At 38.1% G+C, this 19,476-nt stretch overlaps 1 protein-coding gene across 3 annotated transcripts in view; it reads left to right on the forward strand.

Moving 5' to 3' along the window:
• LOC114664886 (caskin-2-like) overlaps window positions 1-14,118 on the forward strand; it is a 309,053-nt gene extending 294,935 nt beyond the window's left edge. For 2 of the 3 annotated variants that reach the window (XM_028819182.2, XM_051936225.1), the window contains exons 19-21: window positions 9,972-11,801; window positions 12,756-13,086; window positions 13,174-14,118. In XM_028819182.2, the coding sequence (XP_028675015.2) occupies window positions 9,972-11,801; window positions 12,756-13,086; window positions 13,174-13,270 (2,258 nt within the window). In that variant the 3' untranslated portion in view covers window positions 13,271-14,118. The remainder of the gene's footprint in view (window positions 1-9,971; window positions 11,802-12,755; window positions 13,087-13,173) is intronic. The other variant, XM_051936226.1, reaches the window with a different exon arrangement.
• Window positions 14,119-19,476: the final 5,358 nt, after the last annotated feature.

A 19,476-nucleotide genomic window follows, 5' to 3' on the forward strand; every position in this document is an offset into this window, starting at 1 on the left:
GTGGAAGCATTGAATTGCCTGATAGCAGTGGGTAGACCCCCAGAGGCACTACGTAGCATACCGTGGTGGAATGAGCCTGTAGCTATAAGTTCTCCTAGAGAGCACCTCCTGGATGGGATGGAGGGTCTTTTTCATAATGGCATCCAATTTTACCATCATCCTATTTTCCACAAAAGTTTCCAGTGTGTCCAGAGTTTGCACTGTGATATGTCAGGCTTGTTCAGGCATTGTGCTTCTTTTGAGCTCAAGTTGCTTCTCCAGGACACTGCAGTGTAGAACACCACACTAGTTACTGTGGACTGGTAGAATATTCCCAGCAACTTGCTGCACACATGAAAAGACCTGAGTCTCATTAGCAAGGTCTGTCTACTCTGGTTCTTCTATTTCAGTGCCACTGTGTTGTTAGACCAGTCCAGTTTGTTGTTTATGTGAACCCCCCAGGTACTTGTAGCAAATTTATTATACCACGTCTTTATTTGAAAACTAACAGCATCAGATCGTGAGGGAGCATGAGTGTGACTAACAGAAAAAAACATTAAAAATGAGCTAATTTTTACAAGCACCATAAAGTTACACTGGTTGTTACATATTCAAATCAAATGTATATTTTTATTATATAATAGTAATAAAAATAGCATCTCACTGCTCAAAATGGTAACAGGAGGTCCTGGGGATCAAACCCACAACTCCTTGATTAGGAGACAGCAGTTCTTACCACTGCACCAACCAAGCAGACATATATACCTTTTACCCTAAGCCAACTTCTTTTTCTTCGGTTATATTCTTGAAAAAAGCATACTTGTTTTGTTATACTTGTAGTTTTTGTGAAAGTGTTTATTTGATATTTGGACTTCAGTCTTCACACATTATAATATACACTTCATGTCTACATTTTGTCAATTATTACTAAAAAATGGAAAACATTTCTGTTTTAGCTATGTGTTCAACAATTCCTGCCTTGCCTTTCCTGTTATCCTACATTTACATAGATCATTGTGGACACAGAACACACATGAAATGTATGTATTCCAAGTAATTATATATTTTTTACCTTCTACAATTCCAGGCAACTCACACCCAGATAAACACACTTGAGCTCTGAGAATCTTCTGTGCGAATTGAGTTGCGTCGCTGGGAGGATGGGATAGCAGGCTGCTTGTTGCTTGTGCTGATCGAAACATTTGCAACACAAAGGATGCTAATGGGAAGGTGCGAAGGAAATTATGGTGGCCTGGGGTTACAAGTTTTTTCATAGGCTTTAGGGATTCTAGTGTTAAGAGTAGTAAAGAGAGAAAGGAGTCTTTTCCCCCAGTATAAAAGCTTATTCTAAAATGTTATTGGTTAGATCCTGCCAGGTTTTAGAAAAGTTTTGCACATATCCTCTAAGTGAGAATTTGATTTTTTCCAATTTCAAATAGTATATAACATCAGTTACCCACTAACTTAAAAGAGGTGGGTTAAGATTCTTTCAGTCGAGCAAGTGTAGTGAAGGCAATTAGTTTATTTGTCCTTTATGCCTATTTGGGAGTACACCAAACACAGCTATTAATGGATTAGGAGGGATTATGACACCAAGGTTGTCTGATAGGCATTTAAAAATTTTCGTCCAGAATGATGTTAAGTTGGTACACGCCCAAACATTGTGGCCCAGTGAAGCTGGGGCTCAATTGCAACGTTCGCAGCTTGGGTCTTGCCCTGGAAACATTTTGGGCAATTTCAAATGAGATAGATGTGATCGATAAAAGATTTTAAGTTGAATAATTGAATGTTTTGTATATATAGAGCTAGAGTGAATTCTGTCCGTGGCTGCCTTCCACTCTGTTTCTGAAGTGTTGAGTAAGAGATCCTTTTCCCACTGTGCTCTGTGATCTTTAAAAGGAAGGGACTTTAAAATGTTTTTATATATTACATAAATGCTGTCCGAGTCCCCAAGACTGATCAATATCTCTTCTGGAATAGAAATAGGTGGGAGGTGAGGAAGACTGGGCAGATTTCGTTTTGCAAAATTTCTAATTTGGAGATAGTGGAAAAATTGTGTTGATAGGAGATTAAATTTGAAGTGTAATTATTCAAAGGATGCAAAGACATTATTTATATACAAATCTCTAAATGATTTAATCCCATAAGTTTTCCAAATATTAAAAACTGTGCAAGTTCGGGAGGGTGGGAAAAGGTGGTTATCATGTAGAGGTGCCACAGATAAAATATTTTCTAACTTAAAGTGCTTCCTACATTGGTTCCATATACTAAATGAGTGAAGAACAAATGGGTTGTTAGTATATTGATGATACCTTGTATTTCCTGGTGTACAAAGCAAGGAATATAAAGAAGTGCTGCAGGATTTCAGTTCTATTGCAGACCAAGCTAGAGTGTGTGTTCATCTATTTGTGTCAATGTCCAGGTTTTTATAGCTTGTATGTTTGCAGCCCAGTCATAAAATTGAAAATTAAGTAGAGCCATGCCACCTTCTGATTTAGGTTATTGGGTCACCTTTTGAATAAATGGATTTTTTGAATTTCAAATAAATTACGTTATGATTGAATTTAATTTCTTACAAAAAATTGTTAATGTATAACGGGATCTTTTGAAATAGGAACAGAAGCTTAGGGAGGATATTCATCTTCACAATGTTAATTCTTCCTGCTAAAGTAAGATGGAGGATAGACCATGTATGCACGTCTTGTTTAATTTTATCAATGCAAACAGCAAATTTTGTTGAAAAGAGCTTTATATTTTCTTGTGATGTTAACCCCTAGGTATTTAAATTGATCTGCAATGATAAAAGGGAAGGTGTCCAATTTAATGTTATTTGCTAGAGAATTCACTGTTCAAATTAATTTTAAGTCCAGATATCTTTTGAAATTCTGTTAGTGCTATTAGTCCCCTGCAGCGCTCCTGTGTTGCTGACCACAATGTCAGACTTGCAGTTCCTGAGACGCACATACTGAGGTCTGTCTGTAAGATAGTTCACAATCCATGCCACCAGGTATGAATATATTCCCATCTCTGTCAGCTTGTCCCTAAGGAGCAGAGGTTGGTTGGTGTTAAAGGCTCAAGAGAAGTCCAAAAACATAATTCTTAATGCACCACTGCCTCTGTCCAAGTGGGAGAGGGATTGGTGTAGCATATAGATGATGGTATATATATCATATCATCTGCATATAGTAATATTTTCTGTTCAAGTCCTTCTCTGAAAATTCTCTTTATCTCTGATGCATTTCAAATGTGAACAGCCAATGGCTCAATGGTGATTGCAAATAGCAGTGGTGACAAGGGGCATCCTTGTCTAGTACCACGTTGTAGTTTGAAGTGTTCTGAAATAACTTTGTTAATACAAACTGAAGAATCTGGACTGGTATACAGTAGTTTGATCCATGCACATACGTTTGGGCCAAACCCATATTTATGCAAAGTGGTAAAAAGGTAATCCCATTCAACCATATCAAATGCCTCTTCTGTATCCAAAGATATGATCTCCGGAGTGTTAGACTTTGTGGGTGAATATATTACATTTAATAGATAGATAGATAGATAGGCTTTGAAGTTTGGAAGCCAAATGTCAACCTTTAATAAATTGGTTTGGTCTTGTGATATTACTGAAGAGAGCACTTTCTCAATCCTTCTAGCTAGGGCTTTGCAGAGTATCTTAATATCATTATTCAGAAGTGAGATTGGTCTGTATGATGCACATTGTAATAAGTCCTTATTTTTCTTAAGAAAAATGGTAATGAATGCTTGGTGAAAAGTCTGAGGTAGAATTTGTTGTCTCTGGCTTCTATAAATGTTGGTAATAAGAGAGGAGCTAACTTAACTGAACATTTCTTTTTGTTTTTTTATAAAATTCAGCAGGGTAGCCATATATCTATCTATCTATCTATCTATCTATCTATCTATCTATCTATCTATCTATCTATCTATCTATCTATCTATCTATCTATCTATCTATCTATCTATCTATCTATCTATCTATCTATCTATCAAGACCTATCAAAAAGCGCCATTAGATTGTATCTTGTGTTCTTTAAACTGAATAGAATATAAGGATAGTTATAGTTGTCTCTAAATGTATGCATTATATTTTCATGGCCAATGATTCTATCTTCGTCTGTATTGGTGATTACTGATATTGCATTGCAAACTTCCTGCTTATGGATTTGTTGCACTAAGATCTTGTTTATCTGGGTGTGTGGTGCCTGGAGTTTTATTGGGTAAATAATATATCATTATTTGGAATACATACATTTAATTTGTGTTCCATGTCTATAACTATCTGGGTAAATGTAGGTCAGGAATTGCGAGGCAAAATGCTGAACACATACCTAAAACAAACTTTTTCCATGTTATACTAATAATGATGTGAAGTGTATAATGTGTGAAGACTTTAGTCCAAATATCAAATACAGTGGTGTGAAAAACTATTTGCCCCCTTCCTGATTTCTTATTCTTTTGCATGTTTGTCACACAAAATGTTTCTGATCATCAAACACATTTAACCATTAGTCAAATATAACACAAGTAAACACAAAATGCAGTTTTTAAATGATGGTGTTTATTATTTAGGGAGAAAAAAAATCCAAACCTACATGACCCTGTGTGAAAAAGTAATTGCCCCCCTTGTTAAAAAATAACCTAACTGTGGTGTATCACACCTGAGTTCAATTTCCGTAGCCACCCCCAGGCCTGATTACTGCCACACCTGTTTCAATCAAGAAATCACTTAAATAGGAGCTGCCTGACACAGAGAAGTAGACCAAAAGCACCTCAAAAGCTAGACATCATGCCAAGATCCAAAGAAATTCAGGAACAAATGAGAACAGAAGTAATTGAGATCTATCAGTCTGGTAAAGGTTATAAAGCCATTTCTAAAGCTTTGGGACTCCAGCGAACCACAGTGAGAGCCATTATCCACAAATGGCAAAAACATGGAACAGTGGTGAACCTTCCCAGGAGTGGCCGGCCGACCAAAATTACCCCAAGAGCACAGAGACGACTCATCCGAGACGTCACAAAAGACCCCAGGACAACGTCTAAAGAACTGCAGGCCTCACTTGCCTCAATTAAGGTCAGTGTTCACGACTCCACCATAAGAAAGAGACTGGGCAAAAATGGCCTGCATGGCAGATTTCCAAGATGCAAACCACTGTTAAGCAAAAAGAACATTAGGGCTCGTCTCAATTTTGCTAAGAAACATCTCAATGATTGCCAAGACTTTTGGGAAAATACCTTGTAGACTGATGAGTCAAAAGTTGAACATTTTGGAAGGCAAATGTCCCGTTACATCTGGCGTAAAAGGAACACAGCATTTCAGAAAAAGAACATCATACCAACAGTAAAATATGGTGGTGGTAGTGTGATGGTCTGGGGTTGTTTTGCTGCTTCAGGACCTGGAAGGCTTGCTGTGATAGATGGAACCATGAATTCTACTGTCTACCAAAAAATCCTGAAGGAGAATGTCCGGCCATCTGTTCGTCAACTCAAGCTGAAGCGATCTTGGGTGCTGCAACAGGACAATGACCCAAAACACACCAGCAAATCCACCTCTGAATGGCTGAAGAACAACAATAGATAGATAGATAGATAGATAGATAGATAGATAGATAGATAGATAGATAGATAGATAGATAGATAGATAGATAGATAGATAGATAGATAGATAGATAGATAGATAGATAGATAGATAGATAGATAGATAGATAGATACTTTATTAATCCCAATGGGAAATGAAAGACTTTGGAGTGGCCTAGTCAAAGTCCTGACCTGAATCCAATTGAGATGCTATGGCATGACCTTAAAAAGGCAGTTCATGCTAGAAAACCCTCAAATAAAGCTGAATTACAACAATTTTGCAAAGATGAGTGGGCCAAAATTCCTCCAGAGCGCTGTAACAGACTCATTGCAAGTTATCGCAAACGCTTGATTGCAGTTATTGCTGCTAAGGGTGGCCCAACCAGTTATTAGGTTCAGGGGGCAATTACTTTTTCACACAGGGCCATGTAGGTTTGGATTTTTTTTTCTCCCTAAATAATAAAAACCACCATTTACAAACTGCATTTTGTGTTTACTTGTGTTATATTTGACTAATGGTTAAATGTGTTTGATGATCAGAAACATTTTGTGTGACAAACATGCAAAAGAATAAGAAATCAGGAAGGGGGCAAATAGTTTTTCACACCACTGTAAACACATGCGCTTTTATTCAAGAATATAACCAAAGAAAAAAAATCATTCCCTTTACATGTTGCTATCAATGAGTTAAAAACCCAAGCTCAAATGTCAATCGACAGAATGTTGATATGTCTTTTTGAATGGTGCAAGGTAAGAATTGCTGCCTTATAACCAAAAGGTTGCAGGTTCGAGTCCAGTGCTCCTCGTTTTGAGTAGTGAGCTGCTATTATTATTACTATAATATAACAAAAAACATACATTTGATTTGAGTCTGTAAAACCCAGTTTAAATTTTGGCTACCTGTAAAAGAGATCGCTGAAGGGATATAAGCAGACACACAAACGCTGGTGAATTGTGTCTTGTTGGTATCTTGTTGTCACTAGAATTTTTTGCTCTTCAGTTTTATCCAATGAGTAATCTTTATAAAATGTGGAATTTACCGCATATTAAGTCAAGTTTATTTTTGTATTGCAGTGAGTGCAGCCTCAGAACCCAGCCACTGGGGATGCACAAACCAGTGTGTTTCTTCATGCCAGTCCCAAGCCCCGATAAATGGGGAGGGTTACGTCAGGAAGGGCAGTCGGTGTAATATTTTGCCAAATCAATATGTGGACAACAATACAAATTTCCATACCGGATCGGTCGAGCCCTGGGTTAACAACGACCGGTACTGTTAACCAACAGGGTGCTGACGAAAATTGGGCTACTGCTGACTGAAGAAGAAGAGAGGGGAAGACATGTCCGGAGGCAGGAGGAGAGGAGGAATGTAAAGAGAGTGGGACTGAGGGTAGGAACTTTAAATGTTGGCAGTATGACTGGTAAGGGGAGAGAGTTAGCAGATATGATGGAGAGAAGGAAGGTTGATATATTGTGTGTGCAAGAGACTAAATGGAAGGGGAGTAAGAGCAGGTGGATTGGAGGTGGATTCAAATTGTTCTATCATGGTGTGGATAGGAGGAGAAATGGCATAGGGGTTGTTCTCAAGGAACTGTATGTCAAGAGAGTTTTGGAGGTGAAAGAGTGTCAGACAGAGTAATGATTTTGAAGCTGGAAATTGGAGGTGTGATGATGAATGTTGTTAGTGCATATGTCCTGCAAGTTGGGTGTGCAATAGATTAGAAAGAAGATATTTGGAGTGAATTGGATGAAGTGATGAACAGTGTACCCAAGGGACAGAAAGTGGTGATTGGAGCAGATTTCAATGGACATATTGGTGAAGGGAACAGAGGAGACGAGGAGGTGATGGGTAGGTATGGTGTCAAGGAGAGGAATGAAGAAGGTCAGAGGATAGTGGATTTTGCCAAAAGGATGGACATGACTGTGGTGAATACATATTTTAAGAAGAGGGAGGAACATAGGGTTACGTACAAGAGTGGAGGAAGATGCACACAAGTAGATTACATCCTATGCAGAAGAGTCAATCTGAAGGAGATTGAAGATTGCAAAGTGGTGGCAGGGGAACGTGTAGTTAAGCAGCATAGGATGGTGGTCTGTAGGATGACATTGGAGATCAAGAAGAGGAAGAGAGTGAGGGCAGAGCCAAGGATCAAATGGTGGAAGTTGAAAAAGGAAGACTGCAAGGTTGAGTTTAGGGAGAAGGTGAGACAGGCACTGGGTGGTAGTGAAGAATTACTAGACAGTTGAGAAACTACAGCAGATGTAGGAAGGGTGGCAGCAAGATGGATACTTGGCGTGACATCTGGACAGAGGAAGGACGAAAAGGAAACCTGGTGGTGGAATGGAGAAGTACAGGAGAGTATACAGAGAAAGAGGATGGCAAAAAAGAAGTGGGATAGTCAGAGAGATGCAGAAAGTACAAGTAGATAAGACACAAGGTGAAGAGAGAGGTGGCAAAGGCTAAAGAAAAGGTGTTTGATGAGTTGTATGAGAGGTTGGACACTAAGGAGGGAGAAAAGGACCTGTACCGATTGGCTAAACAGAGGGACTGAGCTGGGTAAGATGTGGAGCAGGTTAGGGTAATAAAGGATAAAGATGGAAACATACTCACAAGCGAGGAGAGTGTGTTGAGCAGATGGAAAGAGTACTTTGAGAGGCTGATGAGAGAAGAGGTTGGATGATGTGGAGATAGTGAATCAGAAAGTGCAATGGATTAGCGAGGAGGAAGTAAGGACAGCTATGAAGAGGATGAAGAATGGAAAAGCCAATGGTCCAGATGATATACCAGTGGAAGCATGGAGGTGTTTAGGAAAGATGGCAGTGGAGTTTTTAACCAGATTGTTTAATGGAATCTTGGAAAGTGAGAGGATGCCTGAGGAGTGGAGAAGAAGTGTACTGGTGCTGATAGTTAAGAATAAGGGGGGTGTGCAGGACTGTAGTAACTATAGGGGGATAAAATTAATGAGCCACAGCATGAAGTTATGGGAAAGAGTAGTGGAAGCTAGGTTAAGAAGTGAGGTGATGATTAGTGAGCAGCAGTATGGTTTCATGCCAAGAAAAAGCACCACAGATGCGGTGTTGATGGAGAAGTATAGAGAAGGCGTTGCATTGCGTCTTTGTGGACCTGGAGAAAGCATATGACAGGGTGCCTAGAGAGGAGTTGTGGTATTGTATGAGGAAGTCAGGAGTGGCAGAGAAGTATGTAAGAGTTGTACAGGATATGTACGAGGGAAGTGTGACCGTGGTGAGGTCTGCGATAGGAGTGACGGATGCATTCAAGGTGGAGGTGGGATTACATCAGGGATCGGCCCTGAGCCCTTTCTTATTTGCAATGGTGATGGACAGGTTGACAGACGAGATTAGACAGGAGTCCCCATTGACTATGATGCTTGCTGATAACATTGTGATCTGTAGCGATAGTAGGGAGCAGGTTGAGAGGACCCTGGAGAGGTGGAGATATGCTCTAGAGAGGAGAGGAATGAATGTCAGTAGAAACAAGACAGAATACATGTGTGTATATGAGAGGGAGGTCAGTGGAATGGTGAGGAAGCAAGGAGTAGAGTTGGTGAAGGTGGATGAGTTTAAATACTTGGGATTAACGGTACAGAGTAATGGGGATTGTGGAAGAGAGGTAAAAAAGAGAGTGCAGGCAGGGTGGAATGGGTGGGGAAGAGTGTCAGGAGTGATTTGTGACAGACAGATATCAGCAAGAGTGAAAGGGAAGGTCTACAGGGTGGTAGTGAGACCAACTATGTTATATGGGTTGGAGACGGTTGCACTGACCAGAAAGCAGGAGACAGAGCTGGAGGTAGCAGAGTCAAAGATGCTAAGATTTGCATTGGGTGTGACAAGGATGGACAGGATTAGAAATGAGTACATTAGAGGGTCAGCTCAAGTTGGATGGTTGGGAGACAAAGTCAGAGGCGAGATTGCGCTGGTTTGGATATGTGCAGAGGAGAGATGCTGAGTATATTGGGAGAAGGATGCTAAGGATAGAGCTGCCAGGCAAGAGAAAAAGAGGAAGACCTAAGAGAAGTTTTATTGATGTGGTGAGAGAGGACATGTAGGTGATGGGTGTGACAGAGCAAGATGCAGAGGACAGAAAGATATGGAAGAAGATGATCCGCTGTGGCGACCCCTAACGGGAGCAGCCGAAAGAAGAAGAAGTGAGTGCAGCCTTAGATCATTGTAACAAGTTAACAACCAAAATAGATTTACAGACTTAACAAATTACTAGTTACACTAAACATACATATACAGATACACATTAATTTGAACACACTAATATAATTGAATCATGGCAATATGTCCATAAACAAGTGTAATATGGAACTATAACAGTTTTGCAAAATATCTTCTAAGTAATATACAGAGATTCTTAAGGCATTTCATGTTTCTTTATTCCCAGGGTATCAAAAGAAAATTATGCTTGCTGTAAAGAAGTTGAATGATATCCAAAAATTTATGAACCAAAGAGAACTGGAGAATAAAGCTTTGATGCACAAAATTCCAAGCGAGCTGGCAACTGTGACCATTGAAACAGAGAATGGAGGAGAGTGTCATTCTTCCCAAACTGCCAAAATGACAACATTTCAAGATGCTGAACTTAGTCCAGAACTTCAGAGCACCATCTCTAGTAAATATAACAACCATCAGGATGGTTTAACAATCAAGAGTCTGCTTTCTTTCTCCAGCAGCCAAGAAAGCATTGGAGGGCGTTCAAGAGGTTCAGGACACTCACAGGAGATCACAGTGGCACAAGCATCCTTACCTAAAGAACCCAAAAAAAGTTTAGATCATGCTGAGTGTTGCAATGAGCACCCTAGGCCAGGAGAAAATGAGGAAAGTTACAGAAGGGGCTATGGTAGTGTTGATGGAATTAATGGAGGATTTGTGGACTGCCTTGTGGATGAAAGAAACATTCCTGAAGGACAAGACCAATTCCAATGTTGTGCACAAACTAAAACAATTAATTCAGACTTCCACTCATATCAAAATGACTCCAACGCTACCGTAGAAGAAATGAAACTATTTTGTAAACCCCAACATATTCCAGACATTGCTAAACCTCAGACCCTCATATGCCCAGAAAATTCAACCACTACTAAAAGTATCACTTTGTCAACAGTGCCAGTAGGCACATACAAGCCAGTTTTACAACAGATCGTCACAACCATGCCAGGGAAATATTCTACACAAAAAGAATCTAGGCATCTCTGTTCAGAATTGGAGATCACAAAGAAAGATCAAGATGTTTTTCTCAAGAATGTACCAAGTGCTGTATCAGTTCTTTCTAGCCAACTGCCCAGTAAAAATGGAGAATTCAGGACAAAAAAGCGCTCCCAAAGTCTTACACGATGTGCCATGTCTGATGAGGACCCAGAAGAAGATGGAAGATCACTGGAATCTTATGGTAGTCTTACCAGGCGCCCAGTTCGCAGGCAGCTGACAAATACGCAATGTGCAACTGAACATAATGTTACTCGCAGCCAATCTTTTGCTGTTCGTGCCCGCAAAAAGGGTCCGCCCCCTCCACCTCCTAAGAGACTCAGCTCGGTAACGAGTTTGCAATCCTCTAATTTCAAAATTAATTTAAATGCAGGTATAAATAAACTTTTGGAGCCTTCAGGAGTTTTCTCTAATATTACAGATACAAATAGTGTTCGAGGCATAGCCACAATGTTGGAAGTGTCATGTGAAAACCCAGCTGAGCTACAGACTCATAATGTAGTGTTCACTTTAGAAAAACAAAAAGAAACATTCACTAAAATAGTTAATGAAGACTGCTCAACAACAGAAAATCTTGCACCTGTAGAAAAATCTGTTGGATACCATATTCTGAAAAATTGGTCTGAAAGACTTGAACAGATGGCATTCAGTGAGCCTAAAACATGTGTATTTAACAGTATAGATCCAGGGAGAGATGAGGTTAGACTAATTACTGATGATGAATGTAAGGCTAATACTAAAGGGTGCCTTGAAAGCTCATCATCCTCTCAAAGCAGCTCCAGTGAATGCATTCCCTTTGCTGAAGAAGGAAATCTAACTATCAAACAAAGACCCAGGATACATAATCTTCTCACTGAGTCTTCCAGAGAAGTTGTCTCCAACATTTCCCTGTCAGAAGAAGAAGGGATGAATGCAAAACATCTAGAAATACCACAGTTTAATCTTACTGAATCCGACACTGTTAAACGTAGAACCAAGCCAAGAGAAGACAAGCAACAAAATACAAAAGGTACTTGTGGCATATCCTAATATAAGAATATGAAACAAATACAAATGTTTGGATTATTAAGTCTTTCAAACTAAAGTTATTTTAGTTTAATTTTAGATGTTGTAACATGTCCCTTACCCATTGTGTAGTAGAGGATAGTACATGATTCTTTGAAATAAACAGAATTGTGTGGCAAGCTAACAATGTTAGGTTGATTGCTCAGGAAGACTGCTAACCCAAGATAAATTCACAGAAAGCATGTGCATATGCTTACTGAGAACCTGAAAATATGCAGTGGGGTACAACACACACAATTGTGAGGACACTTGATATTATTTCTTAACTAGCTGTGTAAGCCCGGGGTCCTAGAAACTATTGAAATCATCAAAAAGAAAATTGAAATGTAGAGATGTCAGGTAATCGAAAGGAACTACTCTGGGCATCTCTCTCCTAGGAGGTTTCATTTTGCCGACGTGCTCGCCTCGCTTGTTTATTAGCAGCGGGATCTATAGTAAAAGGGATACCGTTTTGCTGATGTGCTCGCCTCGTTTGTGTATTAGCGGCTAAGCAAGAGTCTCTCTCTTTGGAGGTTTTGTTTTGCCGACATGTTGGCCTCGCTTATATATTCGCGGCTAAGCGAGTTTCTGTTTCCTCGGAGGTGGAGTCAGGGTAAGGGCTCACTTCTGTACCTGCCCTTTGTTTGATGAAATAGGCAAAGTGTTGGAAAAATGGTTTGGGAAATGGATGGATGTTTAAGACTGTGAAAGTCTAAAATATAGAAGAAATCATACTCAAGGACAAGCCCCAATATATAACATGTATCTGTTTTCATTTTTTTAACTTTAATCATGCACAGTATAATAGTATCTCAATTAATATTAATTCTTTTTTTGTTTGTTTGTGTTTGATATCTGTTTAGTTGAACTTTACCATCATGTTTAACTGAATCTTTTCTTTTTTTCTCTCTCTCTCTAGGGATAAATGAGTTATCTGTTCCCACTCTCACACTAAACACTACACAAGCATTTATTAGCCTTCATTCTTCTCCTACACAGGATCATGTAACAGATTTTACCACTCCTGATAAATCTTTGAGTCCTACAGATGAAAATCCCTTAATCTCATTTATAGACACAGACTTCAGCAGAACTGCAAATGTGAGACAAATAAATGAAAACTTGAATCCTTTAGAACAGACCTCTGGTTCTGTCCATGTTCAGCAAAGATTGGAGCAGACTGCAACATCTCTTGAAGCAGCTCTTCAGGCTGTTGAAAGAAAGCTTAATTTTCAGAGTACAACGTACAGGTTTGAACATTTATTCTGTCTTCAGAAACTGTTTACTGTATACCTTATATGTATGTGACATAATTAATTTTCTGTTTTGTATTATAGTGGATCCGACACAATAAAATCCACAAGAAACATCCTTGATGACATAGGTAATATGTTTGATGATCTTGCAGACCAGCTGGATGCAATGTTGGAATGACCAGAACTACAAACTGGGAAGCCACAGTTGAGTTGTTTTATTCAAAAGGAGCAGACATTTGAAAATCTAAGGTTTCAAACAAACAGATATGATTTTCGTTTGAAAAAACTGGACAATGATTTTCGTTTGAAAAAACTGGACATTAAAAAAATCTCAGTGATCATCCACCTAGTTTTGGTAGTAATTTCAAAGTTAAAAAAAAAAGCCTACACTATTGGTCTTTTGTGAATAACATATTATTTTGCACCTTACTAGTATTTAGAAACTCCAATGTATTGTACATTGCTTAAATCATTTCATTATTTCACATCGTATTGTTTACCATAATCTGAGTTTTATGACGTGACATATATTCAACTTAAGACACTGGGAAGAACTGGGGCACACTTCCTATTGTCCAAAAATAAGGAATGCAGCTTACATGGTTAAGGAGATTTGTTCTGAAAATCTGAAGATTATAACTTGTAATTTAATCCTTAGCCATTATTTCATAAAATTCAAATACATTGCTTTGGTGTTTTGTGTCTGTGTTGGTAAATTTAATGGACTGCTGTCACCATTGACTTCAATAGTATTCCTTCTTATAGGTGTGGGTGAGCACCTACTAATGCCCCAGTTGTCTAGCCACTAAGCCTCTCCAATTATTTAAATTCTGAAAGAGGAAGTGCTGCCCTAGATACATGCCAATACAGCCACACTTAGTGGCTGTGGGTGAATGTGGGTGTGTGTGCTTGAGTCAGCCCTGTGATAGACTTACACACCACCCAGGATGATTTTTGCCTTGTGGCTTGTAATGTTGGAATTAACTGCCGCCCAATGAGACCATGAATTTGCAGTACCAGCATGTGTTGGAACATAATTTTCAGTTAAATTCAAACAATTTTATATAGCAATGAATTGTGGAAGTTCTTTTCAACAGCCTTTATTTCATCAACTGTTTAATTTTTCTTTGTGTCACTTTTTCACTTTGCGTAATGAAATTTATATTTGAAATATAAAGAAAAACAATTTCATTAAAAAAAAAACAGGTTTGCATACTTAAGTGTATGTTTTATGCAACTGACTGAACAAAATATATTTCTCAAAGAAAAGCACCTTATGAATAGAATGAGTTTTTTTTACTGTATGTCAAATTATCTGACAAAATTTAAAAGGAAAAACTCTATTGGAATTTATTTTTTAACAGCATTACTGTACAAAATAAAGCAAACCTTGCACAAATCGTATGTTAATTGAATTGTTGTTAAATATGTTTCCACTGTAAGTTTTTAATCATAGCTAATTATTAAACAGAAATATATATCTGGTTTATTCAACACTTTATAGATAATAACACTTGTACACTGTTTTTGGGCACCCCCTGTAAAAATTAGTAATAAGACTTAGAAAAAAATCACTTTTGAAGAACCATCATCTTACACTGAAAAAATGAGAAACATCTGACTTTTAATTGAAACAAGTTAATTCAAAGTAAAACAAAGCCCTCAACAAGAAATAAGTATTTTTAACAAAAACACATGTGCCACAATTGTTGGCACCTCTGCATTTAATACTTTGTACAACCTCCTTTTGCCAATATAACATTATGTAGTCTTCTCTTGTAACTTTTTATAAGGTTGGAGAATACAGTAATCCCTCGCTACTTCGCGGTTCACTTTTCGTGGATTCACGACTTCGCGGGTTTTTAAATACAAGTGATTGCCCGCCTATCGCGGAAGTTATGTTCCAGACCCATCAGCAACAGGAGAAAATCCGCGATATAGAAAGACCATATAAATAAACATTTTTATAGTTTAAGCCTTAAAATTCCCATCCCACATGCTTTAAACACATGTAAACTTATAAAACACACTTTGTTAACACATATGATATGTGGATGTCGGGCTAAGGATATGAGTATCATCTCACTATTATAAAACATTTTAACTTCACAAGCAAGACAAGACAGTGAGACAGGAAAATAGGTGATGTACACCTAAAAGCCTGATTGTACAGGCTTTTAAATTATTGACACGCAGAGCGACAAGCAGCACAAAGCCAGCACAAAGTCCACTTCTCCTTAGCGTTCATTCAGCTCCCCACCCCCTTGACAATGCGAAGTGGCAGGAGCCTACTGCGCTTCCGGGGAGGGGGGGTTTGAGCGAAGGTGCGTTCAGCTCTCACACACCCACCCACACACACACACTCCTCGAGCAGAGCAACAAGCAGGCATTTTGGCAGAAGCAGCACAAAGTCCGTTTCTGCTCAGCGTGAGTTCAGCTGCCCCCCTTCACAAAGCGAGTGCAGACACATTGACGTCTGATCGCTGCGTGCAGGCAGTGTGCAGTGTTGGTCTGAGGTGTTTAAGAATGTAGAAAGTGTTTAAGAGCATAGGAAGTGTTTATAAGAGCGTGGGAAAGGTTAACAAGAGAGTGAGAAAGGTTTATAAGAGTGTGGGAAGGGTTTATAAAGCCTTAAAATATGTATAAATAATAAAATAAATATAGGTCGCTACTTCGCGGATTTTCACCTATCGCGGGGGGCTCTGGAACGTAACCCCCGCGATAGGTGAGGGATTACTGTACAGAGCATAGCATCTGAGAACATTCTTCTTTACATAATATCTCCCTATCATCCAGGGTCCTAGGCCCTCTCCTGTGTACTCTCCTCTTCAGCTCACTCCACGGGTTTTCAATAGGGTTCAGGTCAGGGGGCTGAGATGGCCATGGCAGAACATTGATTTTGTGGTCAGTTAACCATTGCAGGGTTGATTTGGACGTGTGTTTTGGATCATTATGCTGCTGGAAAATCCAGTTTTAGTTTCCAGGCGGAGGCAGCCAGATGTTTATTTAAAATATCCTGAAATTTCATGAAATCCATGATGCCATGTACCCTAACAATATTTCCAGGGCCTTTGGAAGATAAACAGCCCCACAATATCACAGAACCTCCATCATATTTCACAGCTGGGACATTGTTCTGTTCATCAGGCCATAGAACATGGTTCCAGTCAAAGTTGTAGTAACGTTTTACAAACTCCAGACGCTTACGTTTGTGGATGACTGACAGAAAAGACTTGTTTCTGACATACCTCCAAATAATCTGTTGGCATGGAGATTCTGTCTGGTGGTGGTTCTGGAGACTTGATAACCCCAGGATTTTACTTTTTCTTGCAATTCCCCAACAGTGATCCTTAGAGATATTATTGCCTCTGTTACCATCCTTCTCACTGTACGTGGGGGTAAAACAAACTTGGGTCCTCTTCCAGGCAAGTTTGTCACAGTTCCAGTTGATGACCACTTTTTTTTTTTTATTATTGTTGCATTAAACTGTAGAAATGGGCATTTTCAGGCGAATAGATATTTTTTTTTATAATCATTCCCTGAGTTATGAAGAGCAACACACTTCTATCTCATTTGGATTGACTGTTCTCTTTGCCATGATGATTGTTGGCTAAGGAAATTTGATTCTGTGTCTCCTAACATTTGTATCCCAGTTAATCAGGAAGTCATTGATTTCAGCTGGAAAGTTCCTATATACTCCAATCAACTTAACAATGTCTAATTTAAATGTGAAACATGCTTCAATTACATTGTTTCACATTAATTTCCCAGGGTGCCAACAATTGTGGCACATGTGTTTTTGTTAAAAAATATTTATTTCTTGATGAGAGCTTTGTTTTTCTTTGATCGAACTTGTTTCTCATTTTTTCAGGCAAGATGACGATTCTTCAGCAAACCCTTAATAATTTTTACAAGGAGTGCCAATAATAGAGGAGGTCTCTGTATATGTATATAAAAATATATATGTATATATATATATATTTGACTAATACTTCAACAGCAAAATGTTTAATTTAGAAATGTTTTCTGAAAAATCCATTTGGACTATTGCATTATGTACTCTTATATAAAACTGTTTTTGCATGATTTTTTTTCTGTTGCAACACTACACATTACATATTCTTATTATCTTTTAGTAAATTTTGCAGAGTTTATGATATGTGTTTACACTACTTGTACGTTTTTAAATGTAATTGTATAATCTTAACTTAATTACAGTTTTAATGTCAAAGTGAAAAGAAACTTATACACATCATTGTAAATTAATCATTTATTAAAAAAAATCTCTAAAGTTAAAATATTGGTTGTGGTATCTTCAAATTTTAAGAATAGGGGTCTACCAGCTTAGCATATATCATCACTGCTATTTTTGCCTGTTTGTACTTTACAAAATTTCATACTCTTTAAAGTTAAATGGGCTTCATTGGCTGATTTCCTTACACATATTTTTGATTGTCTTGAAGTCCAACTTTTGACTGAACCACTCCAGAGTTTTTTTTTTCTGATTAAGCAAGCCCAACGTTACTTTGACTTTATGTTGTGGATGTTTACTCTGTGAGAAAGTGCTTCCACCAAGTCCTCTCTTAAAGAAAACAGTGACTTACACTTCTGTTTTTCAATTTTTTTTTTTTTTTTTTTGCTGTATTCATTTTGCCTTCAGTTCTTGACACATATTTCAGACACAGAAATTATGTCCAGAAAAATTAACTGTCAGTAACTTACATTTAGTGTTGAACACAAAAACATGGTCTTCTACATTAACATTGCTAGCTTCTTTGAGCACTCTTGATATCATCTTGTCTCTCTAGTGTTTTTGTATTCTTCCTAAACACATTCACATGTTATTTATGCACCGCTGTGCTTAATTTGGCTAATTAAGTGACTTCTAAAACCAATTTTACCACAACCTGTCTGTGGCCATATTGTTGCACAAAAAAGTCATCTAATTCATATCTATCTATTATAAAAAGAAATCCTGTGCCCTGTCCTGATAGTCTACGATACGTGATCTTTCTCGGAAGATAATTTAAAGACCCGCGAGACGAAAGAGACCTGCCACGGTGCGTCTCACGGGAACATAGAACGAGGCTCTTGCAAGACACACCCTACTTACAAGCAATATCAAAAAAACCAAATCAGTAGTGAAAAGGCAGTCATGCATCACACACAGCTCCAGGGCTCAATGCATATAAAGTGTATAAGGTCAATACGGTAGAAATGAAATAAATAGGGTAGAAATGAAACGTCGACAATTAAACGAAGAAGAAATGTATGCGTTGGACAGAAAAAAGAGCAAAAAAGGATAATCGAGGTGCAAATTCAGAAAATAAGGAAAGTAATTATCAGCCCGGAACAACTGGAATTGGAAAAAAAGCACGTCCAATCCGGCTCTTAATTAAATGACAGTGAGTAAAAGACAAAGTAGAACTTCATAGAGATGTTTACAAACGTTGGCGCTAAACACATGCAGAGCAGGTTAGAGACTATGAAACCAGGGAAATTAGAAAGGCTCAAAAAAAAAAAAAAAAAAAACACCGTGGCGCTATACACATGTGGAGAAAGTTAAAGGATATGAAAGTAGGAAAATTAGAAAGTATAAAAAAGTAAAGATCGCAGTAGTGCAAGCAAACAAACTGCCTCATTTAACTATGCACCAGTCTAACTTTGGTTTTGCACAATAATTACTACACTATTGCACCTTAACACTTAATTCTACTTTATTCACATAATTTTACTTATTTATTATGTTCTACTATACTGTTATCTTTCGATCTATGACTTTTTATTAATCATCTAACTTTGCACAGTTTTTGATAAGCAGGTCAGGATGTATTTCACTGCATGTTGTCCTGTATAACTATGCATGTGACAAATAAAGAATCCTGAGAATTTCAAAAACGGAGTTTACCACACATGCATTTATTGGTTGCTTTGTTAATGTATATATATTTATCTGACTGCTTATTTAAAAACCTAAATTTACCCCAGGAGTCAAAAACGTTCTGTCTAGCCCTTGTACAAAAACCTAGACAAAAGCTGGGGTATCATCTTGGTAACCTCATGTACTTTTGGAACTGGGAGAGGAAAATAGTACGACTTTACAGACAGGAGTCCAATGCAGAACTCTACTTACTTTGTTACTTTGGAAAAAAAAAAAAATATTAAATGCTAATGATGTAGATCGTTTTGTCTATGCTGAAATTCCAAACAGAGAAACTTATCCTGACCTCATTAAAACGATTCAGCATATTGGGATTCGCAAGATTACAAATATTGTTTTTACAGAAGTTCTGAGATAAAAGTGAAACTGTTCAAAGAAAAAACAATCTTAAAAGTGTGTATCCGGAAAACCAAATACGTGGGTTGGCAAGCGAAGCAAGCAGG

This window comes from Erpetoichthys calabaricus, chromosome 14 (assembly GCF_900747795.2).
Source record: "Erpetoichthys calabaricus chromosome 14, fErpCal1.3, whole genome shotgun sequence".
Classification (NCBI taxonomy): domain Eukaryota; kingdom Metazoa; phylum Chordata; class Cladistia; order Polypteriformes; family Polypteridae; genus Erpetoichthys; species Erpetoichthys calabaricus.